This window comes from Bombyx mori, chromosome 24 (assembly GCF_030269925.1).
Source record: "Bombyx mori chromosome 24, ASM3026992v2".
In the NCBI taxonomy this organism is placed as follows: Eukaryota; Metazoa; Arthropoda; class Insecta; order Lepidoptera; family Bombycidae; genus Bombyx; species Bombyx mori.
The window spans coordinates 13475629-13497041 of record NC_085130.1 but is presented as its reverse complement, the minus strand read 5'-3'; the positions used below and the strand labels follow the sequence as shown (position 1 = coordinate 13497041).

Below are 21413 nucleotides of genomic sequence, written 5' to 3'. Positions count from 1 at the left end.
AATAAAATGTTAGGCATTGCTGAGCCGGTAACCGTTTCCAAGCCTCGTTATTTTTGTTATCTTTTTTATTTATTTTTTGTACTTAATTTGTGTTTGGAATAAATGTTTATTATTATTATTATTATTATTATTATTGACCATTCGTTGTTATTTTTTCACTATATTTAGGATTTTTTTTTGTTTAATTTTTCTTCCAGATATGTGCTTTTTTTCATTGGAATCAATGCCCGGTTTCATGTAAATCTTGAATAATTAATTATTATAGCACTTGCAACCATATATTCTGCAAAATCTTAGTTTTTATGAGACACTGTTTTTTGTACTAATTTTAAGTGTCATATTTGAGACGTTCATATTCAAAATCTGTAAAATAAAACAAAGTGTCATTGCTTAAAATAGCTTGGCGATAGGCTCAAATTATTGTAAACAAAAAATCATTTGGCTCTGACGCCAAGAACATAATAAAAACAAATGAGTTACGAGAGCCACTCGAGTGACATTTGACGAGGGTCGTTTTTGTGCAGTATAAAAAAAATGTACTGGAACATGTGGCGGTTTGCCTTTTATTTTATCACGTAGGTTAGTTTGTATAATAAATATATAATATTAGGCCTAGGCCGCACTACGGTGAAACCGCTGCGGTTATTAACCGTGTGAGTTTATGGTTTTTTCCCGCGACTGATTTTAAAACCGCGAAATGTTACAAAATTGTTGCGGAAAAAAACCGCAACAAAATTTGTAATCCATAGAACTAAGTGGGCGCACACGCACTATGCGTTAACCGCGGGCGGTTTTTGGGCTAGTATTCGGCCGACCGCCGCAAAGAATAGTTGTGTTGTCGTCTCGTCACAATTATGTCGTCGACCGAGTCGGAGTCTGTTTCAAATGCAGAGTACGAAAGTTTATCCCAGAAAATCATCGTGGAAGTACAGAAAAGACCAGCTTTATACGATACTACTTTGCGTCAATACAGTGATAGAAATGTGAAAAATAAACTTTGGGAGGAAGTTTATCACAACGTAGTTAATAATTGGATGACACTGTCGGAGGCTGAGAAAAAAAAGAAGGGTAAGTTTTTAAAGAGTATTTATTTATTACAAAGAATTCAAATTAAAAAAGTCGAACCCTTATAACGAAAGCTACTTTAGTTTTGTTATAATATGGTCGCAAAAATCTAATTTCACATCTAATGGTCTATGTAAAATACGCCATTTATTTGCCATGATCCCAAATGCACATTCGACAGTCCTTCTGGCATAAGATAATCTATAGTTATAAACTCTTTGTTTTATGGATAAATTTCTATTTGGATATGGCCTCATTAAGTGCTCCATAAGTGGAAAAGCTTCATCGCCTACGAAAACAAACGGTAAAGGTCCGACTTCCTCATAATCAGGTAATGTTGCAGATTCTGGTAAATGCATTTGGTTGTTCAAAAACCTTTTGCCAAAATTTGAGTTTTTAAAAACGCTAGAGTCGCTATTCGATCCATATGCCCCAACATCTATAGCAGTAAAGCAATAGTCTGCATCAGCTATAGCTAATAATATTAAAGAATAATACTTTTTGTAATTGAAGGCTTCTGAACCAGTATTTTCTGGCCTTTCTATTCGTATATGTTTTCCATCTATGGAACCAAGACAATTAGGAAAATGTGTTCTTTCAAAATAAAAATTTGCTATATTTATCCAATCCTCTTCTGTTTTTTCAGGCATATATGTAGGTTGCAAACATATCCACAAACTCTTGCATGTGTGTTCAATTATTTCACTCAAAGTTGTTGTGCCGATCAAATATTCAAAATACAAGGACTTCATACTATTACCACTGGCAAGATACCTGAAAAAACAACATTATATTATTATATTTCTATTTTTGTTACAGGTAGTACAATACAAAAGAAATGGAAGAATATGCGCGACAGTTTTTCTAAAGAATTAGCTATACAGCGTGGTAAATCTGGTCAAGGTGCTATAAAAAAGAAAAAGTACGTTCATTTCGATTCTCTGTTGTTTTTGGTACCATCTTTACAAAAAAGGGAGACTAGCAGTAATATCGAATTTACTTCACAAGATAACCCTGATACGGACTTATCTGAAACCCTTCCACTAACGAATAGTAATCGAACCCCATCCTGTAAGAAGGCTTCCAAAAGCCGAAGTAGCTGTGAAGATTATGAACAAAAATTGTTAAATTTTTTGAATACAAAGGAGAATGCGTGTGAATATGACGAAGATATAAACTTTTCACAAATGATTGTACCAATGTTACGGAAACTTAATGACGATCAGAAACATTTTGCCAAAGTAGAAATTATGAATATTTTGCAAAAAGCCAAATCTTTCTATCCATTCGAAACACCAATTCGTAATCAAAGACCAAGATCACATTTGTCATTCACGCAAACGTCGTCTCCGCAATCATATTATACATATTCCCCATCTCCACCTCCAACCATGCCGATAATGCCACCAGTTTCAACACCAGTACGACAGCTTGTGTCAGGACCTGCAAAACAAACCATCTATTTGCCACTTAATACTCCTGTTCCACCAACATTACAAGCAACCGTGCATTCTCTTCAAGAACTCGAGCAACAAGAACAACAATTACAATATGCACAAAATGAACAAGAAGAGCCTACAGCAGCCAATTATCTGTCGCAATTTCAAGAACAATAATTTTTTTAATTTTTTTTTACCAATAAAAATACCTATAAAGTACAATATGTATGCATGTGTGTGTAATTTTATTTCTTACCTCAAAGTCACAGACAGACGCTCCTCTGTTGAAATACATTTGCGAAATTTTGTATCCATGAAGGTGATGTATGGACGCACGTTGTGCAAAATTTTATCGAAGCTGGCTACTGACATTCGAAAGTAATTGAAAAATTTCTCTGGATGTTCTCTTAAAATATTATACTTTTTCTGAAAGAAACCTTTCTCAAATCTACGGCTAGTGAGTGGATGTATCCAATATTTGCGAAATTTTCGTTGACGTCTTTTTTTTCTATTTCTTAGTACTAGAGCAACAATACATACTGCTCTTTTGAAATCCATCTTCAAACTGTGAAAATCACGGGCGGTTTCGCGGTTTATAATCGTAGTGTGTACGTCTCAAGCGGTTTCGCGGTTATAGCGGTTAACCGCTCCCGGGAAAAAACCGTAGTGCGGCCTAGGCCTTACATCCAGCAAGCGTTTTTTTTTTTTATTATCGAAAAGTGAAAGTTAAATTTGACTACCCCGTATTATTTTTATTAGAACTGTTAGGTGTAGCATTAGACATTACATAAAGAAATCTATCTTCTTGATAAATCCAATTGGAATTCTACAAAATTCATATTAGATTTAGAGAAAATCAGGTTTTTCTAGATCTAGATCTCGGTTTTACTCGGGCTGTTAATTCACCGAATTCCGGTGCAACAGTTGGTGTCAATGTCATTTTGACAATGTTACTGTTGAAAGGATAGTAGCAGTATGAAACGAAACGAAACGAATAGAAAATAGAATAGAATAGTATGAATAGAAAGCACGTGTGAAATTGTGTGTGTGTGTTAAAGCAATACTAAAAATAATAAATAATGAAACAAATTGATGAAAAAATAATAATATATAGGTACTATTATGTATAATCGAATAGAATTACCCTTTACATAGTATATTATATATACAGTCAAACCTGGATAAGCGAGAGTTCAAGGGAGCACAATCTCATTCTCGCTTATAGAGGTTTCTCACTAACCCGAGTTTCTCGCTAATGCTCCCTCTGAATTTCATTTCGGGATTTTCCGGATTCAAACGCATTCACTATTTTAAGTTTATCACTTAATGACAGTACTTTAATTTTCCGTTTTGACATGATGCAGAACAGAACTTTTCTTCGCAACTGATTAACGATAAACTGAGTAAGTTCGACAAACAGGACGGTACACAGGCACACGTGTCCATTCGAAAAGAATGCGATAAAATAACTACGTTATTTAGTTCCACGAAATAGAATAGGTTCAATATTGACGAGAAAACAATTCAAAAACAATGGTAGGAAGTTCCACAAAAGTTAAGAATGAGTCATAAAATAGCAGATGTTAAATTTGTAATTTGTTTTTTCACTCGTTCCTCCTAAATAATATAAATAAATAAAGCTCGACTGTCGCTTATAGAGGTATAGATAAGTAGCAGTCTCACTTACGGAGGTCCATGAGGGAAAAACGACTCTCTCTGACAGAGGTTTCTGTTTCTCTCTAATAGAGGTTTTAGGAGCTTAAAATGACGGGTCCTGGTTATTACTCTCACTTATAGAGTTTTCTCACTTATCCAGTTCTCACTTAACTAGGTTTGACTGTATATATATATTTATTTATTTATTTATAACCTAATTAACCTAATTAAATATTACTTGAAAGACCTGTAACAAAGGGGATAGCGGGAACACCCTACCAGCACCCCACTAAACTACTATTAACAAAGAACTAATTAAAATTGACTAAATCTAGTAGATGACCACTTATTAAAGTCTGCCAGTAAACCAAAATCCGATTTTACGTAAAGTTAAATGCTACCAAGAACACTTACTAAGTGTAGGTAGTTGTGAAAGAAAAAACAAAGGATTTTTTAACTAAAACTAAAATTAACTGCAGCAGCGCCACTCGTTAGACAATACTACTTTTATATGTTTGAAATAATAAAGAAACTAGTCTAGTTATTCTAAATTATACTGTATTTAATTTTACTGGTGCTGTAGGGGTTCCAGTGCCATCGACCCTATGGCTAGACCAAATTAACCGGGCTTAGCGACCGCCCCGCCTGAGGGGTACCGCCGGAGGGTAGGAGAGGGCTGGGAGTGACACAGGGAGGCCAGACTCAGTGGCGCTAACGTTCGCCGGATTTATATACGAATAAAACGGCGACGCAGCTTTCACAGGCTGGTCGACACCTACCCGTATTAAACTGGTGCTTGAGGAAAAAAGTGTCGATCGACTTACCTACTCCCGGGTCCTTGTTCTTGCTAGCCGGCATGTCTCCGCACCGGGGCTGCGAACAGGAACAATTACACTGGCACTGGGATCACTATTTCGCACAGCACAACTATGATAATGTTCCTCTGAGCACTAGTGAAACCGGAATGGATGTCGGCTTCACTACCCACTCTTATTTATACTTTTTTGAAGTCACGAATCGAACGGGCTCGTTTTGCGTGCGACCACGCAACGCCATACAATAGGGCGAGACGAATATATTCATAATTTAATGGGTTTTTATTATTATTAAATATATAATCTATTTCTTATACATAGGTATATTGTTTATTTATTTAATAATAATTAAATAATTTTACTTTTTATACATCACACATTACATTCATTTTTGGTTATTAGAATACTACTGCTACAACTAATATTATGATTATTCTAAAAATCGGTGTGTGATGCATGATAGGTATATTGGTATTTGAGGTATATTAAAATAACAACAACAATATGTAATTTATTTAATTCTTATAAATAGATCGTATATTAATATTAATATTAATAATAATAATAATAATAACAAGGAACAGCTAATTATAGACTCAACCATCATGAAACACGCCACCACAAAAAATAGAAATTTACACTGTTCATATATTGACTACAAAAAAGCTTTCGACAGCATCCCACATTCATGGCTGATCCAAATCCTAGAAATCTACAAAATTAACCCTATAATAATAAGCTTCTTACGCAATATCATGACGCATTGGCAAACCACACTTAAATTAAATAACCCTCATAATTTTGTAACAACACGACAAATAGCCATAAAAAAGGGTATTTACCAAGGTGATTCTCTCAGCCCTTTGTGGTTCTGCCTCGCCTTGAACCCACTATCCCATCAATTGCATAATGACCGGGCGGGATACCGCATTAAACAACAAGACAACACCGAAACAATAATATCACACCTGATTTATACGGACGACATTAAATTGTACGCTAAAAATGACAAAGAAATGAAAAAGTTAGTAGATAATACCACGATATTCAGCAATGACATCAATATGCAATTTGGACTTGACAAATGTAAAACTGTACATATAATAAAAGGAAAAATCCAACCCGGTGACTATACAATAGATGACACAAACACAATAACGGCGATGCAACCAAGTGACCTTTATAAATATCTGGGCTTTCAACAGCTCAAAGGACTCGATCATACAACAATAAAACAATCATTATCTTCAGAGTACAAAAAACGTATCAATGCCATTTGCAAAACGAAATTATCTGGAAAACATCTTATAAAAGCACTGAACACTTATGCAATACCCATCCTAACCTACTCGTTTGGAATAATAAAATGGAGCAAAACTGACATAGAACAAATAGAACGCATAACAAGGACTACATTAACAAAACACAATAATCTTCATCCAAAATCTGCAATAGAAAGATTGACAATTAAAAGACAAGACGGGGGTAGAGGGTTGTTAGATATCTGGCATCTATGGCGTAAACAAATACACAGCTTAAAAACATTTTTCTACATAAAATCAGATTTAAGTGAAATTCACAGAGCCATAGTACAAAATGATAACAACTACACACCGCTAAATCTCAGACAAAAAGAACTAATAGATAATAGAGAAAACCTAAGAAATAGAAATCCGCAAAAAGACGTGGAAGAAAACTGGAAGAAAAAAGTGCTGCATGGACGACACCCTCATGACCTAAGCCAATCTCACATAGACAGTAAAGCATCAAACATGTGGCTCAAAACAGGAAGTCTGTTCCCCGAAACGGAAGGATTTTTAATTGCAATACAGGACCAAGTAATAAACACAAAAAATTACAGAAAATATATTATTAAAGATCCCACTATTAGAGACGATAAATGCCGCAAATGCAACACCCAGCCAGAAACCATACAGCATATAACTGGAGCATGTTCAACCCTTACACAGACAGATTACACTCATAGACACAACCAACTTGCTAATATTATCCATCAACAACTGGCTCTCAAACATAAATTGATACAAAATACCAACACACCGTACTACAATTATAAACCACAAACTGTTCTTGAGAATGACTCCTGCAAACTTTACTATGATCGCGCTATTCTCACCGATAGGACGATTCACTACAATAGACCGGATATCACTTTACAAGAGAAAAACAATAAAGTCACCTACATCATTGACATTGCAGTCCCGAATACCCACAACATTCAAAAAACTTTTACAGAAAAAATGACAAAATACACAGAGCTTAAAGAAGAAATAGTTAGAATTTGGAAACAGAAAAAAGTTTACATAGCCCCAATAATAATCTCAACCACTGGAGTTGTCCCAAACCACATCCACAGCAGCTTAAAGCTTCTAGATTTAAAAGATAACATATTTATTTCACTACAAAAAGCAGCTATACATAAATAGATGCAGAATAGTGAGAAAGTTCCTGCAGCTTGAAGAATACTACACGTAATAAAAACTAGCCTAATAACTCATAGCTAGCTGGGCTGAGAAAGGGGAAATCTAGAAAAATAACAATAATAATAATAATTTTACTGATAGATTTTGCGGCCCTGAAAAGGGCCTTTTGTCGACGTAAATGCAACCGAAACACGCATACGAACAGCGTACGTACGGTCGTGCATCAGTTTTGTGAGTTTGGAATAATTACCGAAGTTATGAAGAAAGTTACTTGGAGCTCGTGTATTTCGTGACGGCTTTGGTTCCTTTACTGACCGCGTGCTTGGCGGGTTCACCCGGTAACAATAATCTCACTGAAGTCTGAACCTCCCTCGAGGTTATCGTCGATATATTTTCTATTATCCTCAAAACGAATTTTTATTTTTATTCTTTTTTATTATAATAGTGGCGTCAATTTCAATATATATTTTAGATATCCTATACATTTAAGAATTTGAACAGTCTATTTTTATAGTAATATTTGATGTCCATCTTGGGCCCAGCACACTATGGAGAGTGGGCATTCCCCTTTAAGGTTGAGGTTGAAAATATGAACTCAATTTTTTTTTGTTATGTTGATGACATTATTGTGGTAGCGAAACAGCGGGAATTCATAAACGACATTTATAAGCAATTTTCGAGAGGTTAAATAAATTCGGTATAACGATTAACATATCGCTATGAAATGTCCTTCAAACGAGGCTTGTGGAGAGTATTAAGCGGTAGGCAGCGTCTTGGCTCTGCCCCTGGCATTACTGAAGTCCATGGGCGACGGTAGCCACTCACCATCAGGTGGGCCGTATGCTCGTCTGCCTACAGGGGCAATAAAAAAAATCGAAATATAGGTTTGGAAAATCAAAATGGGAGTTCTTGGGATACGAAATTACTCCCAAAGGTATAAAGCCCATTGCCAGATAAAGTCAAAGCTATTATAGAATAGGCATGATGACGGTAGTTAAGTATCGCAAATATATATATTCTTTTTATAATGCGTAGATGGGTGGTAAAAAGTTGATTAAAAATGTTTGTCTTAAGGTTAACAATAAACTTCTCGAACGATTATTCGACGTTTTATTCCAAAGAAACTCACGAAACACTCATGAACATTAAAATGGACGCCCAACTAGTGGCTTTGGAATAAACCACATGTGAACTTTTTGTGAATCGAACTTAATGAGAAGTGACTATCGTAAACAATGACAAAACCGCGCACACGTCGTCAGTCTCGTCGACAATCTGAGTATTTCGACCCGGCAGAGGACGATTTTTCCCCGCCGCCGACTGCAACAGGAAACATCTCTGTCAACGACATGGTCGCCATGATGTCCACGTGGCAACGCAACCAAGAAGAAAGGTTATCGCCCCCGCCCGCTCAACCTGCACATAGAAACTTCGCCTCGTGCAAGGCTCGCTACAGCGGAGCGTCAGACGAATCACTTGACGGATTTATAGACGCCGTAGAGGCCTACAAAGAATATGCTAATGTAAGCGAAACTAATGCACTGCGTGGGCTGTCAATGTTGTTAACTCATAAAGCCGCGACATGGTGGCAAGAAGTTATGACCACCATGAACACATGCGTTTAGTGATAGCCGATCTTCACATCGTATATACAAGGAGCTGTTCGCCAACCCACAACAAGCAAGTGAGAAAACAGAACTCTTCATCTCTAAAACTCGAGCGCTACTATCACGTCTACCAAAGGACGATCTGACAACCAAAGTACAGATGGACATGGTGTACGGACTACTACATATTAAAATACGCGATACATAGTAAAATACGTGTTTGAGAAGAGAGGAAATTGATAAATTTGACACGCTACTCAGAAAGTCTAGAGAGATATAAAAATGCTGTAGCTTTTCTCATGTGGGTCCATCGCCGAAGTGAGGAGCCTTCCTACTGGAGAAAATCAAAGCTGTCAGGAGTTGGTACCACATTAAAATATATAACTTCCAAACAATTATCTAATGGCAAACCAAGCTAGCCATCAAATAGTGGTGTGTTTACAAAAATTAATAGAAGAGGGGAAGAAACGTAAACTTAGTGACTGTGAGGTACTTAAGTATCAAGCAGACTATTTTCCTGATACATTAGAAAGATTATGAATGCATAAACATATGCATGGTACAGAAATAGAATGAATTTTTTTTTTATTTTTTTTTTAAATGTCGTGTTAGCTAATGCTATCTGCAAAGTTAACCACTGATGGCACTTTGATTTCATTGATAATGAGAGGGAAAATTCTAGATACATGGACCATGAAGCGCGGTAAAATATTGGAGAATGAAGTAAGGCAAACAGTGAGGAGCATACTGGAAAAATAAATAAAAAAATGTGCGTCAATGCTTTGTAATAACTATCCCATTATAGCAGCGTCACCTGATGGGTCCTCTCGTCTGTTGGTCATCCGGATTCCGGATGGAACACGATTTGTGCTCGTCTGTTGAGCCTTCGGATTCCGGATGCAGTAGTCCGAAATGTGAACTTTTAACAGATAGTTATAACATTATGTTTTATTCTTTCTAACACATTTAAAATTGTACCTAATGAATGGACCTTCTCTCTCACACATTATTTTCGACAAAATAACTGAACGCGGCTGTGTGAATCAGTGTGAAATTCGAGCTCCGACGGGTCGCACGTATTTGTAAGTTTGTAATAATTTAAACGATTTTGTGGATTTATTTATGGGAGATAATGGAATCGTAAGTATTGATTCATTATATTTTATAAACATTGAGTAAATATTATTTGCATTTTATGACAAAAACAGTCTTTGAAGCCACGCCACGTGAAGGCCACGCCATTCTTTGAACCTAACGGTCGTTTTTAATAGAAAAATTTATAAAATCACGATTTTTTGTAATAAGATCTTAGGTAGATGCGGCCTATAAAAATTAACTATGACCAAAAAACGACGTAAATCTATATGATGGTTATGCCATAACATTTGAATTTTTCAAAAACTATTCGTAAATGCTCGTTATGCTGAGTAGGACTCTCGCTAGCAATGATGACGTCATAGAGATAACTAAATAGGAATTCAAGGCCTTGTAGGACAGTGTTATTCATAAAGCGTTGGAATGTTTGTGACGCGTTCCGCAAGCCAAATGTCATTTTAGGAAATTCAAAAAGACCGAAAGGCGTTAATATGGCAGTCTTTTCAATATCATCGAGCCGAGGGCCGGAGGCGAGAATACGCCCGTACGTCCCTGTAGGTAGCGGCCTTCCCCTGGTGTAGGTCAAGGGGCGACCTGAGGGGTTAGAGGCCGCGCGGCGCGCTACCCGCACTCTAGCGCGCTGCCGTGGAGTAATAGAGCGACCGGTCGACGGTGTATCGCGTCCCCTATCCGGCAGGCTGGTTTTGGTCCAGCGGGGTATTCCGGGACATCAGCGGTACCATCTGGGCTGCCGTACCGAGACGGCCGACGTTTCAGAGCCTTCGATTCGCCTCGAAGGCTCCGTCGGCTGGGCGTCCTTGGGGTGAGCCGTGCCGTCTGGTTGTAGTATTGACCGCGGTAACCCCCCTACCTCATCCGGGTTCTGACCTCGAAGGGGATCGGACGTCGGGTGTAAAAGTGCAGAGGAGTCATTTAGTGGGTGGGCCCTAAAATCCTTGGGCCCGCGGTCTGCTCACAACACCATGCAGATCGTTGAGTCTCACATACCCCGCGCGCCCCTTTTGCGCGGGGACCTCGTAGGAGGTTCAGCGCCCTACCCAAAAAAAAAAGTCTTTTCAATATCTTCAGGAGCAATTACAGCCGATAAAGTTGCAAAAACAATATATGATGGTTGAATCACACGTTTCGGATGTCCAGTCAGGATTACAGTGACCAAGGACGTAAATTCGAATCAAATTTATTTTTAACCCTTAATTTGGCTCAGTCCGCTACAACGAACAATTAAATAAATAAAATCTGGTGGGTCTATGAAAACCTCTATACGGCTTAAATATCTAACAAAAACTTTAAAATATATTTCTATTATGATAAAAAAAATAAAATTCTTATTTGGTAATCTTGTATCTGTGATTTTGAGACAAAATGTCGACGAAGCACAAGCCATCCGCTTTACTCAAAGTATTTATAATTTTTTATAAAGGTTTTACTAATAAATGTGCACGTTTGTTTACTGAAATAACTTTGTAATATTGTAATTTATTAAATCACTTATAGATCTTGTAATTTTGTATGGTTTTGGTGACTTTTTTTACTAAAAACAATGTTTGTCCGCCACAGCGAACAAAATCAATTTCATAAATATTTAGTGTTTGATTGATTTGTCCGCCACAACGAACATTGCTAAACTTATTGCGGGCTTAACATGTATTGGGATGATTACTGATATTTTACCTAATTATTAAATTTACATATTTATTTATACTTATTTGCAAGAAATTGATGCAGGTGAGGAAAAGGAAATGAAGAAGAAAGAGAGAGGTGCATTTTCAGAATCGACATGCGATAATAACTGCCTACCTGTTGTTCGGTGGAACGATAATAAGGCTGTTACGTTTATAAGCACATGCGTAGCTAGGGACCCCATCGAAAAAAATCAAAGATATTGTAAGGACTCGCGAAAAAATGTTGACGTGCAATGTCCTCAAAGAACGTCAATATAACAGGCATATGGGAGGTTTAGATCTTGCAGACATGCTGATATCATTGTACAAAATAGCTTTCAAAAGTAGAAGGTAGTACTTAGGTATTTTTGTACAAATAGTTGATATTTGCCTGAATAATGCTTGGCTTGTTTATCGAGTCCAGCGCGGGCTTGGAAGTAAAATTTCCCTAAAGGTATTTAGACATCAGGTATATGAAAACCTATTTTTGCCCAATCGAAGTGCCAAAAGAATGTAAGAGAACACTCAAAAATAAACAAACCTTACGCAGCAAGACCTTCAAGCCCTGTAAAATATGATGATGTATGTCATTTCCCGTCAATTATGGATGAAAGACGTTGCAGATATTTGCCAGAAAAAATGTTTTTTTGTATTTATACATTTTGTATTTATACACATTACTGACACTGCGTTAAAATGCAATGTCAGACTTTGTTTTGTAACTGGCAAAAATGCCAGAAACTGTTTTCTTAATTTTCGTACTAAATTAAATGTGTAAATGTCATAACTAAATACTTTTTTACTATATCTGTCCACAAAATACTTCAACTTTTTATTTACCGCATATTTAGTACTGTCCGCTACACTGGACATGTATATTTATGACTCCTTCATAACATAATTGTCAATGATCGCCACACACTTGCCAAATTAAGGGTTAAAATTGACTAAGTTATTAGGGATCAACAAAATTCGCACCACACCGTATCACCCACAAAGTAATGGCGCAGTTGAACGATGGCACCGGTCATTAAAGGTGGCACTGATGACAAGGCTAAATGATACTTCATGGGTAGACGAATTATCTACGGCAATGTTTGGTTTACGCGCGTCCGTGCGCAGTGATAGTGGAGTCAGTGCAGCACAGTTCTAGGTTAACTGTGCTAAAAATATACGTTTACCTGGAGATTTTTACGATATCAGTAAGGAGGAAAATTTATGCGAGCCACTTAGCTTAGTAAACAAAATACAAAAAAATATTAAAAGCTTTCATCCAGTAAGAGAAAACCAAACCTCGCGATCAATTTTTGTACATCCATATCTACATAAATGTAGTTTTGTTTTCGTTCGAGACGATGCAGTTCATAAGTCGCTTAAACCGCCTTACGATGGCCCTTTTAGAGTTATTGAAATTCCACCGGATAAGATCGTTCTAAGCAGTGATATCGAGGCGCTGCTCGGTATGGGGAGCTCTGTCATTCTGGCGGGCGACCTAAATTGTAAACACATCAGGTGGAACTCACACACCACAACCCCGAATGGCAGGCGGCTTGACGCGTTAGTCGATGATCTCGCCTTCGATATCGTCGCTCCGCTAACCCCGACTCACTACCCGCTAAATATCGCGCATCGCCCGGATATACTCGACATAGCGTTATTAAAAAACGTAACTCTGCGCTTACACTCGATCGAAGTAGTTTCAGAGTTAGATTCAGACCACCGTCCCGTCGTTATGAAGCTCGGTCGCGCTCCCGACTCCGTTCCCGTCACGAGGACTGTGGTGGATTGGCACACGCTGGGCATCAGCCTGGCTGAATCTGATCCACCATCGCTCCCGTTTAACTCGGACTCTACCCCGTCTCCTCAGGATACCGCTGAAGCCATAGACATCTTAACGTCACACATCACCTCGACATTAGATAGGTCATCGAAACAAGTTGTAGCGGAGGACTTCCTTCACCGCTTCAAATTTGTCCGACGATATTAGGGAACTCCTTAGAGCTAAGAACGCCTCGATACGCGCCTACGACAGGTATCCTACCGCAGAAAATCGTATTCGAATGCGTGCCCTACAACGCGACGTAAAGTCTCGCATCGCCGAAGTCCGAGATGCCAGATGGTCTGATTTCTTAGAAGGACTCGCGCCCTCCCAAAGGTCTTACTACCGCTTAGCTCGTACTCTCAAATCGGATACGGTAGTAACTATGCCCCCCCTTGTAGGCCCCTCAGGCCGACTCGCGGCCTTTGATGATGACGAAAAAGCAGAGCTGCTGGCCGATACATTGCAAACCCAGTGCACGCCCAGCACTCAATCCGTGGACCCTGTTCATGTAGAATTAGTAGACAGTGAGGTAGAACGCAGAGCCTCCTTCCCACCCTCGGATGCGTTACCACCCGTCACCCCGATGGAATTTAAAGACTTGATCAAAGACCTACGTCCTCGCAAGGCTCCCGGTTCCGACGGTATATCTAACCGCGTTATTAAACTTCTACCCGCCCAACTCATCATGATGTTGGCATCTATTTTCAATGCCACTATGGCGAACTGTATCTTTCCCGCGGTGTGGAAAGAAGCGGACGTTATCGGCATACATAAACCCGGTAAACCAAAAAATCATCCGACGAGCTACCGCCCGATTAGCCTCCTCATGTCTCTAGGCAAGCTGTATGAGCGTCTGCTCTACAAGCGCCTCAGAGATTTCGTCTCATCCAAGGGCATTCTCATCGATGAACAATTCGGATTCCGTACAAATCACTGATGCGTTCAACAGGTGCACCGCCTCACGGAGCACATTCTTGTGGGGCTTAATCGACCAAAACCGTTATACACGGGAGCTCTCTTCTTCGACGTCGCAAAAGCGTTCGACAAAGTCTGGCACAATGGTTTGATTTTCAAACTATTCAACATGGGCGTGTCGGATAGTCTCGTGCTCATCATACGGGACTTCTTGTCGAACCGCTCTTTTCGATATCGAGTCGAGGGAACCCGCTCCTCCCCACGACCTCTCACAGCTGGAGTCCCGCAAGGCTCTGTCCTCTCACCCGTCCTATTTAGCTTATTCGTCAACGATATTCCCCGGTCGCCGCCGACCCATTTAGCTTTATTCGCCGACGACACGACTGTTTACTATTCTAGTAGAAATAAGTCCCTAATCGCGAAGAAGCTTCAGAGGGCAGCCCTAGCCCTAGGACAGTGGTTCCGAAAATGGCGCATAGACATCAACCCAGCGAAAAGTACTACGGTGCTATTTCAGAGGGGAAGCTCCACACGGATTTCCTCCCGGATTAGGAGGAGGAATCTCACACCCCCGATTACTCTCTTTAGACAACCCATACCATGGGCCAGGAAAGTCAAGTACCTGGGCGTTACCCTGGATGCATCGATGACATTCCGCCCGCATATAAAATCAGTCCGTGACCGTGCCGCGTTTATTCTCGGTAGACTCTACCCCATGATCTGTAAGCGGAGTAAAATGTCCCTTCGGAACAAGATGACACTTTACAAAACTTGCATAAGGCCCGTCATGACTTACGCGAGTGTGGTGTTCGCTCACGCGGCCCGCACACACATAGACACCCTCCAATCCCTACAATCCCGCTTTTGCAGGTTAGCTGTCGGGGCTCAGTGGTTCGTGAGGAACGTTGACCTACACGACGACCTGGGCCTCGAATCAATTCGGAAATACATGAAGTCAGCGTCGGAACGATACTTCGATAAGGCTATGCGTCATGATAATCGCCTTATCGTTGCCGCCGCTGACTACTCCCCGAATCCTGATCATGCAGGAGCCAGTCACCGTCGACGCCCTAGACACGTCCTTACGGATCCATCAGATCCAATAACCTTTGCATTAGATGCCCTCAGCTCTAATACTAGGGGCAGGCTTAGGGACCCCGGTTACCGTACTCGTCGAACTCGACAAAGAGGTCGACGTGTAACCTAACCCATGCATCAGCCCGCTGAGTTTCTCGCCGGATCTTCTCAGCGGGTCGCGATTCCGATCCGGTAGTAGATTCATTCGCGAAACAATTGCTCTTGAGTTGTTAGGTCTCCTTCGGAGGCGCTCGGGCAGTTGTTAGCAACTCCCACCCCTCTTGGCTGAGCCTTTGCTCGCCCACCTGTCCTGGTGAAACTGGAAAGGCCTTCGGGTCACCAGTAAACTTTCAATCATAAAAAAAAAAAAAGTTATTGAAAGAGGACCGAAAGTTTTCTTAGTGCAATTATTTGACCGTCAAGCTCATATATCGATTGATAGGTTAAAACCTGCTTACGTCCTCAAAGAAAATAATAATGATAATACGATTATATTAGATAATAATGAAACGCGTGTTCAGAGGCCACACATTTTACCACCTTAAACACTTTGTGACTAGAAGTGGACGCGTAATTAAACAGCCTTTAAGATTTTTAGACTAGTATTAAATGTAATGTTGTTTTATTAACATATATTAAGTCATATTAATATATTAAGTAATTTTATAATAGCAATAATATTTACAGTTTCATAATGTTAACTACGTAGTTATATTACGTGTAGTAGTTATTAGATACCTAAATATGTTGGAGTATTTCCACTTTCGGGTAGCGACATGGTAAGCGGGTGGTCTTCGTAAGTCAATAAAACCAGAAATATCAACTCAGAGCGTATTTTACGCAGGAGCGTTCCGTCTAACACGGCGACTCGCTTGCTTCTGAGCTCGAGAGACAACAACGGAGCGTTTTTATAGCAAGGTATCGTGGTGGGACGATGTTGTTTACGATTCTTATCTTGCACGTTTTCGATAAATGCTTGCACGTGTTGTTTGTCGTCCCATCTTTATTAGTCATGAACTAATGGTTTATAAAAACACGCGCCGACAAATATACATTCTAAGGTAATGGCATTGCATCCATTTACGTAAAGTTACATAAATATTTTGTTAAGTATGTACTCGCACCAAGCATTGTTTTATAAACTTTCATTCAATTATGTTGAAATTCACGTGTACAATTTCAACCTGAATCGCATAGCACGTCATACGTGTATCTAGTACGAGTATGTAGGTCAAATTCTGACAAAGCATTTTAGTTGTTATATAGCAGACCACATTTGTAATTTATACAGTAATTGTTTATTAGTTTTGTGAATCAGTATATTAGTCACAATGGGTATTAACGAAAGCAAAGATAATAATACTACTATTGCCCAAGCGCAAGTTGTCACCGGACATCGGGCTAACAAGATCAATAATTTTGGTATAGTGCTTATAGTTATCGCGGTACTATTATCAGTAATTCTGTGCTACGGAATGCGGATTCACTGCCATCGGAAAATCAGAAACTGGCTAAAAAAGGAAATGACGGTGGGGCACGTCAATCCACCTGTAGTCAGGATACAAATTGTGCAACAGCAGCCCGCCACCAACGCAGCCGATACGGCTGGTTATATTTAAAGTGTGATTATATGTGATTATATTTGAAGTGTTTATTAAGAACTCTATTTTATTTATTAAGTTAGCATTTATGTACCTAATGCCCCAAAAGAGAGGCAATTGTACGAAGTATGTTATTGTTAACTGTGTTTTGTTTACGTAATAATTCTTGTGAACGTAGTTTGTACTTGCGATTCGTGCAACTCGTCGCATTACATTACCGATAACTCGGCACCCGTTGCTGTGACACAATGCGTTGTTAACTACTAGGACGGTATATTATATAGATATATTAAAATAGATATATAGAAACATTCCATGCAGAACGAGGGATCACTCAGGGATGCATACTTTCTCCGAAGCTGTTTAGCCTCTACGGCGAGTATATTATGAGGAAGGCGCTTGATGGCTGGGACGGCGGCGTTACGGTGGGCGGTACGAAGATCACGAACCTAAGATATGCCGATGATACAACAATCCTTGCAGCCAGCGAGTCCGAGATGGCTGCGATCTTGGAGCGAATAGAGAGAGTGAACCTTAAATTTGGCCTGCACATAAACCGCTCTAAGACCAAAGTGATGACGGTGGACAGAGCTCAAGTTTTAAGCCCATCAAATGCGCTCAAGGATTATGAGGAAGTGGCGGAATTTATATACTTGGGATCGCTGATCTCTAACAGTGGTAACTGCGAGAAAGAAATCGGACGTCGTATCGGGATGGCTAAAAGTGCCATGACTAGCCTCGATAAATTCTGGAAAGACCGTAATATTCGCCGAGTAACTAAGATGCGTTTGGTTCGTACGTTGATCTTCTCTATCTTCCTGTACGGGGTGGAGACTTGGTGTCTCAGGAAAAAGGAACTCAAAACAGATCGATGCCTTTGAAATATGGTGCTGGAAAAAGCTGCTGCAGCATTCCTTGGAAAGCTATGAGAACCAATGTCTCCATCCTCGAAGAGCTGAAGGTCACCAAGCGCTTGCTGACTACGTGCGAGGAAAGGATCCCGAGTTTCTTTGGGCACATAATGCGATCCCCATTACACAGCCTGGAGAAACTCATAATTCTCGGACAAATGGAAGAGAAGCGCACTAGAGGAAGAGCGCGAGCTGGATGGGTGGACCAACTCAAGGAGGTGACTGGAGGCTAGATACAGGGAGCGGCACATATGGCGCAGAACCGGTCCGAGTGGAGAAGATTGACATACAGTCACGATCCTCAGCATTGAGGGAACGATCAGAAGAGAGAGCTAACGTTGAGAGGGCTCAATTCATACTAATGTATAAAACAGGTCATAATGAGATGTTTCAATCATTGGACTTTTTACAAGCTAAAATTGTAAAGACCAAAAAGTTTCCTGAGGTGAAGTCTAAAAATAGCTCAGAGGAATCACTGCAGGTCGTAAAGCAGATATTATACAGAAGCTTGTACCTCTGATGCCTGAGAATAGAAGAGATTTTTAGTTAAACATTTCGAATTCTGCAACAAATCTATTAACCGAAGATTTGTTGAAGTTTGAGTTCATATATTTTTTAAATAATAGGGGTTAAAGTATGAAACTGCCGTTTTATTGTAATAGGTACTTCGAATTGACATAGAACCTTCATGATTTGAGATTTTTGATTTGTTCTTCTATTGAAAGATGTGCAACGTTCGATTATCGACTTTCAGTTTTTTTTATTATTCAGCTTAGACCAGAAAGATGGATACTTTGAAACTTCGAGTGATTTTTTAATACGACTTCCGACGCGGAACTACGCTGCACAAGCAGCTCGTAATGTTGCGTTTGGAAGAACGAACCACGTGATTCCTCACGTGGCTCACGTGGTTCACCTGCCTGCACATATGAATAACAATGAATTGAAAGAGATGGTGGAAGCCGATCCGAGTCAAACTACCCAGGAATTAGCGGCATGGTTTAACGTTACCTTACCAACAATATTGACTCATTTGCGTCAAACCAATAAAATAAAAAAATATGAAATATGGGTGCATTATGATTTTACTGATCTGCAGAAAGAAACGCGTGTCGAACCTTGTGTCGCCTTGTTGAATCGATACAGAAATGAAGTAATATTGGATCGAATTGTGATATGTGATGAAAAATGGATTCTTTACGATAACCGTAAGCGAAAAATGCAATAGCTGACCCCAGGTCACACGAAGCAACAGTGTCCTAAAGCAAAGCTTACCAATATATGTATAGTCTTATGCTTCTGCCAGCGATGCAAAGTTACCCGTCACACAACAGCCCCACTTTCCCGTTTTCCTTTGACCACGTCGAGATTCTCCTGTATCCATCTCGACATTGTAGGGCCACTAACCCCTTCTGCTAATTACAGATATTGCCTTACCGTCATCGACCGCTTTACGCGATAGCCTGAGGCAATACCGATGATTGAGATCACTGCTGAAGCTTGCGCAACTGCTCTCGTATCTGGATGGATATCCAGGTTCGGCTGTCCCACTCAAGTTACCACCGACCAGGGTCTACAGTTCGAATCAGCTCTCTTCAAGTCCATCACGTCCATGGTGGGAGCCAGGCATTTCCGTACGACATCTTACCATCCAAGCTCTAACGGAATGATTGAGAGACTCCATCGCCAGCTGAAGGCAGCAATAATGTGCCACAATACTAGCCAATGGACCGAAGCTTTACCACTGGTGCTGCTCGGTATCCGTACTTCTTGGAAGGAAGACATTCAATCTTCTGCTGCCGAGCTGGTGTATGGGGAACCTTTACGCTTACCAGGGCAATTTCTATTTCCATACGAAGATCACACTACCAGTGATGTTACTTTCTTCGCGGTACGCCTAGCTGAACAGATGTCTAGCCTTACACCTACACCAGCGGCATGGCATAGAAAAGGACCATTTTACGTACCAAGAGATCTGCAAACTTGTACCCCATGTCTTCGTGAGACAGGACCATGTTCGCAGACCCCTTGAAGCGCCCTATTCTGGTCCACACAAAGTGTTAAAACGTCACGAAAAATTATATTATTCATAAGATATTATCAGTCTAATGTATAGATAATAGTGGTAGTTATTTTGATTAAATAAATATGTTAAATGAAACAAAAAACGAATTTCATTTTTTCAGTACAATCGCCAATTTCATACTTCAACCCCTAATATATATATGCCTATATTATGTAAGCCTACATTTTACTAGTAAACTAAAGGACATTTACTATTTTACCATAAACTGTTTAAACAGGTACCTAGCTACTAATGTTATTAATTTGTAAGATTAAATTATTTGATTAGTTCTTCGAGTGATCGAGGATCTCATAATCTACATAATAGTTTAGTAGTAATAACCGTCTTAAGAGGTTAAATATTTAATTTAAGGTTACATTATTAAAGATTTTAAAATACCTTATTAGATCAGGGTTGTGCAGCTGCGTTCTGTCAATCTACGTATTATTATTATTTTTATTATAAAGATTCCAAAGAGAAAACTGTCTTTTCAACAAAGTGCTTTTTTTGTTTTTTTTTTATTGTGTACGAAGAAGTACAAACACGAATTTAGAGAAAAAAAAAGGTACGGTAAAGGTGTTATTTTTGTTGTAGGTAGCGGCCTCCCCCCGGTGAAGGTCAAGTGGCGACCTGAGGGCGTGAGGCCGCGCGGCGCGCTACCAGCACTCTAGCGCGCTGCCGTGGAGTGAATAGAGCGACCGGTCGACGGTGTATCGCGTCCCGACCCGGCAGGCTGGTTCTGGTCCAGCGGGGTATTCCGGGACACCAGCGGCACCGTCTGGGCGGCCCGACGGACTGCCGTACCGAGACGGCCGACGTTTCAGAGCCTTCGATTCGCCTCGAAGGCTCCGTCGGCTGGGCGTCCTTGGGGTGAGCTGCGCCGTCTGGTTGTAGTGTTGACCGCGGTAGCCCCCCTACCTCATCCGGGTTCTGACCTCGGAGGGGATCGGACGTCGGGTCTAAGAGTGCAGGGGAGTCGTTTAGTGGGTGGGTCCTAAAATCCTTGGGCCCGCGGTCTGCTCACAACACCATGCAGATCGTTGAGTCTCACATACCCCGCGCGCCCCTTTTGCGCGGGGACCTCGTAGGAGGTTCGGCCCTCTACTCGAAAAAAAAAAGGTGTTATTTTTGTACCCGAGGGACCTGGGCGGGCCCGTCTGTGGGGGAGTTTTGCTGGACTTCCACCGGGCGCGTCCGTAGGTGGCGGATAACAGTCTGG

At 40.1% G+C, this 21413-nt stretch overlaps 2 protein-coding genes across 2 annotated transcripts; one reads left to right on the top strand and one right to left on the bottom strand.

Moving 5' to 3' along the window:
- Positions 1 to 801: 801 nt before the first annotated feature.
- LOC134201303 (uncharacterized) lies at positions 802 to 2729 on the top strand. Its single transcript, XM_062675820.1, has 2 exons — positions 802 to 1068; positions 1885 to 2729. Exons 1-2 carry the CDS (start codon positions 855 to 857, stop codon positions 2679 to 2681), a joined length of 1011 nt encoding a protein of 336 aa, XP_062531804.1. The 5' UTR covers positions 802 to 854; the 3' UTR covers positions 2682 to 2729.
- On the bottom strand, positions 1066 to 13875 carry LOC119629131 (uncharacterized). The gene is made up of 2 exons (XM_038014038.2): positions 2761 to 13875; positions 1066 to 1839 (listed from the first exon to the last, which is right to left on the bottom strand). Exons 1-2 carry the CDS (start codon positions 3060 to 3062, stop codon positions 1140 to 1142), a joined length of 1002 nt encoding a protein of 333 aa, XP_037869966.2. The 5' UTR covers positions 3063 to 13875; the 3' UTR covers positions 1066 to 1139.
- Between the last annotated feature and the right edge of the window lie 7538 nt (positions 13876 to 21413).

Bases quoted from the DNA above. Each gene is read 5' to 3' on its own strand.
- LOC134201303 (XM_062675820.1), top strand. From the start codon at position 855: ATGTCGTCGACCGAGTCGGAGTCTGTTTCAAATGCAGAGTACGAAAGT. The intron at 1,069-1,884 runs GTAAGTTTTTAA...TTTTTGTTACAG, and splicing joins GGCTGAGAAAAAAAAGAAGG to GTAGTACAATACAAAAGAAA.
- LOC119629131 (XM_038014038.2), bottom strand. From the start codon at position 3,062: ATGGATTTCAAAAGAGCAGTATGTATTGTTGCTCTAGTACTAAGAAAT. The intron at 1,840-2,760 runs GTAAGAAATAAA...TTGTTTTTTCAG, and splicing joins CGTCTGTCTGTGACTTTGAG to GTATCTTGCCAGTGGTAATA.